The sequence below is a fragment of the Folsomia candida genome, unplaced genomic scaffold, assembly GCF_002217175.1.
Source record: "Folsomia candida strain VU population unplaced genomic scaffold, ASM221717v1 Fcan01_Sc033, whole genome shotgun sequence".
NCBI classification, from domain to species: domain Eukaryota; kingdom Metazoa; phylum Arthropoda; class Collembola; order Entomobryomorpha; family Isotomidae; genus Folsomia; species Folsomia candida.
Genome location: NW_019091225.1, coordinates 871,087 through 881,794, shown reverse-complemented (window position 1 = coordinate 881,794; position 10,708 = coordinate 871,087). Strand labels below are relative to the sequence as shown.

Here is a 10,708-nt window from a genome sequence, read left to right as displayed (position 1 = left end):
TCAAATATAAAAAATATTGTACAATGTGCATGACATGCGTCAACTAGCAAAATCAGAATTTTTTACCCGACTTATTAATTTTCTCTGGCTATCCAAAAAGAAAACCACTCCTTGTTGTCCAGAAATAGTTAACCCTGACCACAAGTAAGAGTAAGTACGAGATGGTCAAAAAATATAAAAATGATTCGCGAGGTTATCAACACGTTGTGATAGCGTGCATGTCCATGTATCCTATACTACTTACATACTTATTTAAATATGTAAGTTACATAAATTTTATACCAGCGAGAGATTATGACTTTGGGATTTTTTTATTAAATTTGCACCGAGCAAGGAGGTATTTGTTTCACATTTATGTATGTATTTGAACTAATAAAGTAGAGCTATATGTATCAGCTTAACTACTATTTACTTAATTAATTAATACTTCAAGCCATGAATTATTGACGAGCACAGATTTAAGAGACTACTATGTTGATTAATTGGTCATTTTCGAACCAAATACATTGCATGATATTTGATTGTTCGATTAAGCATCCCAAGATTTGTCCAAGGTTTAAATTGCTTTAATCAGTTCCTTCGGGACATCTTTTTCATGGATCTCATGATTTTTAGTTAAAAATTTCAGTTTCAACTTACTCATGGGAACTTTTATTAATTGAACGGTGTGATTACTCTGTGTTATTGCCGGCGTACGTATGTATCAATTAATGCATAATATGTGTGTATCTAGCAACGCTAACTGTACCATCTACTTAAAAAAGTTTGGTTACTCGCTTACAGAACAGTTTGCTAAATACTATAATGACTCTTTGTGTGATCATCTACAAAAAATGCAAATTCGAATCGCTTATCTATCACGCTTAGGTATATTACTTTTTCTAATGACTGGATTTACTAAAGGGGACTTCGTAATACAACAATGCCTACATATTTATGAATGTAGTACTTCTAACTCTATCGTCTATATTGTCATTCTTTATACCATGACTATATTTTATAGCGGAATCACATTATTTTTCACTATTTTTCTCGTATCTCTATAATAATATAAGGTAACAACAATATTTACTTTCAATTTATAGATGATAAAATGCGTCAAGACTAAAATGCATTTGCTAATTTACTTAATAATATTAATACATATTAGATAAATAATGCGCTGATCAATAACTAGAACTAATTAATAATACAGTTTTCGCAATACATGTGTGATGATCATGATGATGATGATGATTGGCTTGAATAATCATTTGCTTCGATGATTTGGTAGACGCGTGAAGTTATTAAAACATAAATAATTTATCGCTAGCTTTATTTAACATTATAACAAGAAAGGTCTTAGGATTAGTGCAATTCATGATTTTGTCGTAACTTTCTTTCCTTACCGAGTGGTGAAAGACTATATTAATACAGACAGAAACAGTAATAAATTCAAAAGTCGGCAAAAAGATAAGGGACGAAGAGAGCACCAAAAACATTAAACTTTATGTAGCATACAGTAACTGTATTACAGTTCAAGACAAGTTAATAAAACTAGGCAAAATAAAAACGAGACAGATTGTTGCTTCATTAATTCAAAATTATGATAATACGGCAAGAAACGGAACATGAAATTAGTAACTAGTTTGATTTACCAAATACACACAAGACGAGTCACCCTGACATAATGGTAGTAACAATGGGACGGCTGCTGGTGGGAGCAAATTTGATTCTACTAATTATAATACGACTTTATCTGAAGCGGATTTCGATTTCGAACACAGAATAAGAATGAGAGCAAGCAAGCATTAATTAACCTTGGACCTTTTGCGGACAAATTTACAATACAATAATTATTGAGCACCATCATACAAGAGGTAGCATAAGTAGCAACGACCTGAATTGAAACGCGCAACAGCAGATGTATTGCGTTGTAATAAGCCCCACAAACAAGACTGAACAATGTTTTTCTAACCCTGTCCCATTTCTTTGTTGTTGTACAGGACAAAAAGGATTATCAAAAAATTCTGAAACCATCGTCATCCTCAATCTCAATATTATTCACTGTCCCAGAAACCCATGAATCACTCAATCGCTTGAGTTGTCATTTACAATTCATCCACTGGAAGAATGTCGCAGATGGTATTTTTAAAACATCAATTCAATAAGCACTAAACAGACAATCATAGCATGAACCAGAAAATGCCACTGCTTGCTGATTGATTATGATGATTGCCAAAATTTATTATATTAATTAATTAGTACTAACTTAAACTCAAATAAATTGTCACGTTGTACAATCCAATCCAAGTTATTCTCGTAATTTCTTCTTATTCCTTTGGCATAAAGGGACGATTATGATGAGGATGCGGATACAGATAATTAGATAGTTGCGTGTAAAACATGTACGTGTTGTAAGCATAAGGAAGGCAGACAGAAGGATCGGTAAGGAAAGGGAGTACCTATAGATCAGGAAATCTATTTCGCTTCTCACAATAATCGGATGGGATTTGAAAATTTTCTTCGGCTAAATTATCTCGAAATTCGAATTCTTGGAATGTGATTTTTGCCGTAATGGTGGGAAGAATTGGAATCTCTGCAAATGCAAGAATCAAGATTTAGCGATAGATTCATACATAAATATGCACTCTTGATTTGCATACCTATTTTTACTGGGAATCCTGGAGGTAACTTCATTGTAACAAATTCACGCAATTTTTTCAAGTGCTTGAATGGCGTCACTACAAATAAAACAAATAAGTACACAGTCGATTTCAAACATTGTTTCGACTTTTCCTTACCGATTTCCAATATGTTTAGCAACATCTCAACAGTCATAGGAAAATCTTCACTCTGTAAATAGTGTAGCATTGTTTTTAAGGTTATTTTAAAGTTATGTAAATAGGTGAAATATTTCAGTCATAGTTCAACTGACTGACCATGGCCATGGTTGCTTTGAACGCTTTCGATGAGGTTTTGCACATCTGCGGCCGTCCCAAATGGGGGGGACTACCAGGCTCAGCAAGAATATATTCGTCCCAGGTAATTTCAGGTCGTGGAGGGGGCGGCAACGATTCTCTTCTATTGTAGTCCTAAAGTAAATATATTTTGAAACGAATTAAATTTCCTGATCTGTGTTTTACCTACATTCCTTTACTGAAATTGTAATTGTTTCTTACGTCACTACTCAGTTCGAAATTGCTCGGACTAGATTTTGTCAAGCTTTCAATATTCAATTCCTTATTTTTTTGGAGGTCTTCTTCCGATAAATGCTCTCTACGCTTCCTCGTGTCCAGACTAATGCCAGATACTCCGTATACTTCGGACTTGAATGGTCCGACCTGTTGTAATATATGGGTACTTTAACGACGTTCAATTTAGTGAAATTTCATATTTATCACGCACCATTTCCCATTTATCTTCCCGAAAAATCCATCCCGATTGACTTCTTGCAAACTGAACTTCTTTCGTTACTAACTGAGCAACGATTATGTCACTGCTCATAAGGAGAAGGAAGATATTTTGTCATGAGTGACCATATTAGTAACATTTAATAAATTTACTAACCTGGACATGAGGAGATCGATTTCGTCGTCAAATTCCATTTCTGATTCCTATTCAAGTAAAATTAAAAAAATAGTTATAAGCTGAATCGCAATGTATCAGAATTTTATTATATTATACAAGTTGTATAATACAACAGTTGATATACCTTGTTGGTCATCAATTGGAACACTGCAAGTAACATTATGTCAGTATTAAACAAATTGCTGGAGCTAAACATTTATCTTTAGAGCTAACCTTTCAACTTATTGTCCATCACCACTAAAGGCGAATAGTTGTTGTTTCCACCTCCAATTTTGTGATGGACATGATTACCATTAAATACGAAAGAGATATCACCTTGAAGGATTTACATAAAAAGTTAATACATAAATGAGCAATTAACGAGTGTTTAGAAGTATTAGAAAGAGGCAATTACCTCGTTCCCACTTCATGTCGTTGAAATCTAGTAACGTTGTATCCAACCTAAAATTGTTAAAAGGTCATAGCTTAAGTTAAGTATAGATTTCCAATATTTGTAGGGCTTGAATTAAGTAAGGAAACTAAATTAAACAACATTTTTCTGTTCTTGTTTCCCGTTTTGTTAATTTAAATTACTAATCGCTTAAAGAGACACGTCCGAAATACAAATTTAACCAACCTTATTGAAGACCCTCGCTTATATATTTTACAGATGTCAGATGGCAAAATTCGCGAGACTAAAGGCACTGCAAATACATTAATTAATAATTGATTATTTCAATTTAATACGCATTGATAATGGCTTCTAATTGATAAACGACATACCCCAACTCTGAAAATCCCACTTCAACTCCATATAAAAATCTTGAATACGCTCGAGTGCTTTGATCAAATGGGGACGACGAGATGACATTTGTTCTCGGATCTGTTGTTTAGATTTTCGGAATAGGGAAATAACTGCAAATTACAACAGCATTTGTTAGCTTTCTTTCGATTACAATGTATAATTTCGTCCCAATTATAACTTATAATTTATAAGCACGATTTACTAACTGGTAGGGCGATCTCCATAACTAATAGATTCCGCTAGCGTGCTCCATCCTTTCAAATTTTTAGCCTTGACCGGTGCGCCGTGGGCCAGCAAAATTTGGACGCATTCTAAAAAGGATTAAATATATCAAATTAGAGATTTTCACATTTATTAATAATTCTTATTAAACATTATCTGAACCAGTATTACCTTTGTGTCCCAGCATTACTGCTATGTGGAGGGCAGTGTTACCTAAAAGTAGGAAAGTAATTAATTAATTAACCAATAAAAAGTAGTAGTACAAATTCACCCAGTTAACGATATTATATACAACGTACCGTGCTTATCTTTCTGTGCGACGTCGTCCCCCTGTCGCAAAAATGCTGCCAACTCTCGAACATTCCCTTCGAAGGCTGCCTTATGTAGAGGGAGGAGACTGTGGTCACTCCTCGACGACGAGGACGTCATCCCCCCACTTTCTCCGTTCGATTTCGTCAACTCCATCGGTAATTATCAGACTTGTAATTGTCAACTTTGCACAGCAACACACTTACTTAACCGGACGAAGAAGGGGGACAAACTCAATGCGCAGCTTGTATTAATGATTTAGAATAATTAAATATTTGCTGCTAATTGTTATTATTGTTAATTTTACGTCAAAATAAACAATCCATTTTAAAGTCAGCCGTTAGATATTGTTTAGTTACTACTAGGTCTCGTCTCTCGTCTGGTGTCTGGCTTTCAATTTACATTCTTTGCTACAAAAAAAGCCTCAAGGTCGTTATAAAATGGAGCACTTTTTTAATTGTTTTATTTATTTACAAATTATTAAGTCGTTCTCCTCACTTTATTTAATGTTTTGCTGTTTTTATTGATTTTATTATGCTTTTGGGGAGAACAACTTTCTCTCTCGCTCCCAATTCCTTCACACCACTCGAACCCACGAGACGTGCAACTCATGCACTACACACTCAACTCTCCGCAATTACTGCGTTGGAAATTGCTATTCGCTAATATTTGAAAAGTTTTGGCTAAAAAAAATCCGATATTTGGCAAGGTGTGGTTTGGCTGAATAATGAATTTTTCGACCAGTCGAGTAAACACGATAAGAAGGTTGTGAATTCGAGATAACACGTAAAGGTTTGACTCAAATCGTTCGAGTAAAAAAAATTAGGAAAGGATTATCATGTCACGTATGTATTTTGATGATGATAATAATGATGACCATGAGCAGATAACTATACCATTGGCGCACGAGTGATGTAGAAACTTATACCTACTTATAAGTTGATAACCAGCATTTTTTCTCTTGGTCGCGTGGCCAGTAATAAAAAAAACAATCTACTGACCTCTCTCCTGGGAAAGTATGGGATAAAGTCATCGTGCCTGTCAGGTAGGCATTATTACATAATTTTATGAACCATATTTAAGCATGGATGCACACCCACGTTCCAATAAATGTCATTATTATTATGTACATGCTACCTTTTGTGAACATGATTCAGCAAGTTAAACGATGACGAAGAGGTTACCTGACTCAGGTATGCGTTGGATCACCTACTCATCATCCTGGATTCGATAAGCTGACGGAGTAAAGAATTGCGAAATTCATGGATAGCATGTCATATATTCAGGTTTATTTATCTTTGCACAAAAAATTATGATCACCCACCACCTCGTCATAAAAATAATCTCTGGACAAATATTGATAAATTAACTTGCTTGCGTTGCCAATTACTGGTGCGTGTATATTCTTTTATAGTGGTAGATTGAGCATTATTTGGTAAAATTGAGGTAGAAGAAGATTGGATGGGTGTAATCATTCATCATTAACTGAATGATGGAGGGGAGGGGAGGGTGCATGCATAAAATAGTGCAATGCAGATATTTCATATTCGATTGTTCCTTCCTTATGTCGTGGGGAAAGTTTTGGTCGTGAACTTGGTGCTGGTGCTGGTGGTAGACTGGACTGGATGGGTTTGCTACTGGGTGGGTAATAATTGGGAAATGGAGTTGCGAGCGACTGCATATGAATGAATGGGAGGGCGGGTGAAAGTAAAGGAAGGTTGTATCCAGCCAGGAGAGAAAGCAGGATGGAAAGCAGTACCGGGTTGGTTGGGTTTGGGTGGAAAATGTTGGGAGAGAAAGTCCCAGTCTACTCATGCTCCTTGCTTGGTTGGTGGCGATATTAGTCAATGTTCGTACACTGCTCTGGATGTTAATATGTTCCCATTACTAACAATTTGTCAAAAAGCATTCCTAATTTCGCAGATTTTTTTCTGTGAATTTAACATTCAGTTCAGTCCATCCATGTCAATAAGTAAGTATGTACATAAATAAATACTCCTCGCAAACTGGTAAAGCGACATGTATTTGCATAATATGCATTTATTTATACAAATGTCCCAGTACATACATGCACACACAGATGCGGTATATGTTTTCTTATCCAATTTGCAGGTGACTATACTTCTTACTCGTTACATTTTTGGCAACGAAGCCCACATTTTTCAAAGTGCGAAAACTGACTGAAATTAATCTCGTGGTATTCGGTCTCCTTTTTCTCAAAGGAGGAGATTACTTCTTTTCAATTCCGGATTGCAGAACAAGGTTTCAAGGTTCTCTTTTTGTGCGAGACTATTCTGGCCTGGCCTTCATTTCCTATTCAGTAGTTTACTTTACGGGAACATGACAGCCATTATTTTTCGTCAAAGTTTCACGTGCGTTTCAAACAAGATGTTATTTTTTCTTGGGGTAGCGCACTTCTGCAGAAAATGACGGGTTGATGATAAATTCTATTTTTAACTTGATTATGCCCGTGGTGGTTGAATCTTGACAGTTATGGTTTAGAGACAAGTAAAATTTCCCAGTGTTCCTAGTAATTCGTATGTTGTTACTTAATAGATTTAGCTACACGTCGATTGCTAAAACTTTTAAATTGGGTCTATTTTTTTGATAATTTATAGATGCGTCGATAGTTGATCTAGAATATGTAGGAGGATGTTGGATGCATTTTATGATGAATGAACCAAGTCTAATAAATATGATATCAAGCATTGTTATAATAAATGTCATTCCATGATATGCGATATTAGCTGTTCCAGTTGTTGAAATGAGGTGAGAGAGGACTAGTTTTCACAAAAAAAAAATTAAAACTTGATTAAGAAGTACTACTGATGAGTGTGTGTCAAAATTAAATGCAAATTCAACTTTAGTAGCTCATCTGAAAGTAGAGGTGTGTTAGTTAAATGGACGCAAAGATTCTAAATTAGAAATAAAATACACACGTATGCATTTTATGACATTTCTTTGAAATATTTGTTAACATTTTTATTTATTTAGGTACACAGCTTGGAAAGACTTCCCCAAACCTACATACAAAATCCTGACGCTTGGGCGATGCAGAGATTTTTCAAACACTTGCCAGCCCACGCGCAGGTCATCTTTCTCAATTTCTAAATCATCAACGCCTCCACCGACCTTATTTTATTATCCTCCTTCCTGAAGAATTTAAAAGAACTGGAAGAATTTTATGCAGAAAACACAAGACATCATAACCACCCCGGTTGACATTCACTTAGCAGATTTGCCCCACAAACGTCGACTCCTCCCATCAGTATCATCCATGAACTTAATTCTTTCTCCTGCCAGAGAAGCATCCTACCCGAGCATTAAAGAATTCGATTTCGGAGCCCAAAACCCGTACGGATGGCCTAAAAAGCGAGTGACAACTCTGAATGAAAGCATTTTCTTAAACTTTGCCAGGATTTTTTCATGAATTGAAAAGGTGGGTGACTTTGATGGGATGGGGAGGAATGGTACGTCATTTTGAAAAGCATTCTCCAAACCCGACCATGAAATGGATCATGGAAAATTTTGAGAGACAAGTTAACGCCACAACTACAGTAAAACAACAGGATGTCGTTGTAATTAACTCTGAAAATGATGTTGCTGGTTATAGTGCTTATCTTACCGTGGAGAATGCCCTTGATAAATTTGGTGTGTCTACTAAAAACGCGACCGATTTCCTAATTGAGGCGGATACCGGAACAGGAAAACGAACGGGACGGGAGATCACGCCAATGGAAAAGTTATGATATCGTTACACAAATCTGGGCTGGTTCCCCCATCGATTCAATTTGTCTACGTTCAGATAATCATTGGTAATGGATGAATTTTAGGGTAGGCGAAGGGTCAACAAAGGTGGTGGGCGTAGAAATGGTGGACTAATGTAATTACCAAATTTTACTTCGTAATAAATCTCCCAATTTTCACGCATTAAATTTTATTGGACGTTAAAAGAAGACGTTATTCCATTCAGTTTGTTATGCATGCATGCAATAAACGAAATAACTTTGGTTTGCTGGGGAAATCTTGTGCTGCGTCGTATTTCGATAATAATGTTCAATCCGAGATCAATGATTTGTTTCATTAGCATAATGCAACGCTGACCTTGTTGAAAGGCAGAAGAGATCTATGATCCGATCGAATCCCATAAAAAAGGAGGTTTATTAATGGCGTAGCGATTCTCATCATTCTTCAATCTGCAAATTGCATCATGTTACATAAATATGCCAATTCCGGAAGTAATACATTTGTCGGGTGCTGATGACTTGATACTTTTTCTATGTATCTGTTCCCAGCAGGGTCTTGAATCTTCCTCCATTTCATTGTTGATATTTATTCATTTAAGATTTATAATTTTACCATTTTAGGCTAAATTTGACATATTTGGGAGTTTTGTATCTATCTATCTAGCACATCATTCAGCGCGACCTTCTCAATCCCAATATTGACATTGACAGCTCAATAGTCTTTCTGTGAAGGAATCACAAAAGTAAATTGATAATCTTGATTCTGCAGCGTGTAAAATCTATATAGCTTCCGGATGATAGTGTGTGATGTGCATATTTAGAGGATCATTGTTTGTCTATTTTACATATGCACCACTCAAATACAACAACAAATACTAATGCGATGTGATTCATGAATAAATACATAAACATAAATATTATGTACAACGGTAGGCATATGTACATAGCTTTAACTGTGTAGGCGCCACATCCAAGTAATTACAATTACAAAGTTATCTCTGGTCTCTCTCTCTCTTTGGAACAACGACGACCACCACAAAACATTAGAGTTAATGAATGACAAGGTGATTAACTTATGTACACGAGTCATTGGACCTTCATCTTCTCTGCGTGTCAATTCTATGGTCAATCCTTCCTTCAAATTGTATGTTCAATGGGCTGTACATACATAAGTATGTTCTCACAGTTGGTTATGTATTTATGTACTTGTGTAGTCAGTTATGTATGTATTTATAGTAGTAGGTAGGTAGAGATCTGGTCACTTGAATATCATTATGCAAATACTTACAGCCCATTCACCTTCATGCCCTCCTCGACCGGAAGAATGCATTTTAGAACGGAAAATAATGCGTGATATTGTTTGAACCAGTAGTAATTTCGTAACGTATAAAACGACAAGTTCCGCTAAAAATACAAGCCATGCAAATATGCAGAACCTCATTTATGTATTGTTGAGCCAGATTATGTATAAATTTTGGCATGATTCACAACATTTTTATTTTGTGTAATATTTTTACTGCTTGACCGGACTGACGAGTGAGTGTGTCATTACTACTAGATTTTTAAATCCCCTTTATACTTACTTTATTTGCATTCAATTTTTATATCACCACTTCAAGCAACTGGGATGGGATACGCCAGGCTGGACTTCCGCTGACATAAAAACTAGGTAGGTACAAACCTTTTATGCAAACGGATGGGCGAGAAGAGGTAGCGAATAGGTTTTAAAACCCCTTGTTGATTTTGAGTTTAGCGTCCTGCACGATTTTTTTATGTATGCATTTAACTGTCCATCCATACGTATTTACATTATGCTAAAGTTTTAAAATATAGTTCCACCATGACCAATGGCCTGTGATGACATGAATCATGCCTCCATTTGCAAAATACTTGCCATGCAGTATCCAACTAAATATCCCTCTTAATACTTTTTTACGCTCTAATGTTCACCTTCCTGTGCAAGTGTGCGTGGCGTAATTGTGGTCGATGTAAGTAGTAAGTGAATGATAACTTTTAATGCTACGTTATAAAACTAAATAACTGCATAATCATTGATGGATGTCCGGCCGAGGTATTA

General features: G+C 35.7%; 1 protein-coding gene and 1 long non-coding RNA gene across 2 annotated transcripts; one reads left to right on the top strand and one right to left on the bottom strand.

Moving 5' to 3' along the window:
• Nucleotides 1-294: 294 nt before the first annotated feature.
• Nucleotides 295-5,654, bottom strand: LOC110860532 (ankyrin repeat domain-containing protein 13C). The gene is made up of 15 exons (XM_022109591.2): nt 4,876-5,654; nt 4,748-4,789; nt 4,561-4,665; nt 4,333-4,464; nt 4,187-4,253; nt 3,965-4,011; nt 3,784-3,885; nt 3,695-3,717; nt 3,550-3,596; nt 3,388-3,478; nt 3,162-3,323; nt 2,922-3,074; nt 2,784-2,835; nt 2,646-2,723; nt 295-2,578 (listed from the first exon to the last, which is right to left on the bottom strand). The coding sequence occupies exons 1-15, from the start codon at nt 5,039-5,041 to the stop codon at nt 2,445-2,447; spliced, it is 1,401 nt and encodes a 466-aa protein (XP_021965283.1). The 5' UTR covers nt 5,042-5,654; the 3' UTR covers nt 295-2,444.
• Nucleotides 5,655-6,639: 985 nt separating this feature from the next.
• On the top strand, nt 6,640-8,825 carry LOC118439275. Its single transcript, XR_004837325.1, has 2 exons — nt 6,640-7,155; nt 7,880-8,825. It is a non-coding gene; the product is annotated as an uncharacterized LOC118439275 (long non-coding RNA).
• The last annotated feature ends 1,883 nt before the right edge of the window (nt 8,826-10,708 follow it).

Bases quoted from the DNA above. Each gene is read 5' to 3' on its own strand.
- LOC110860532 (XM_022109591.2), bottom strand. From the start codon at position 5,041: ATGGAGTTGACGAAATCGAACGGAGAAAGTGGGGGGATGACGTCCTCG. The intron at 4,465-4,560 runs GTTAGTAAATCG...TGTAATTTGCAG, and splicing joins TTATGGAGATCGCCCTACCA to TTATTTCCCTATTCCGAAAA. The intron at 4,012-4,186 runs GTTGGTTAAATT...TAACAATTTTAG, and splicing joins AAGCGAGGGTCTTCAATAAG to GTTGGATACAACGTTACTAG.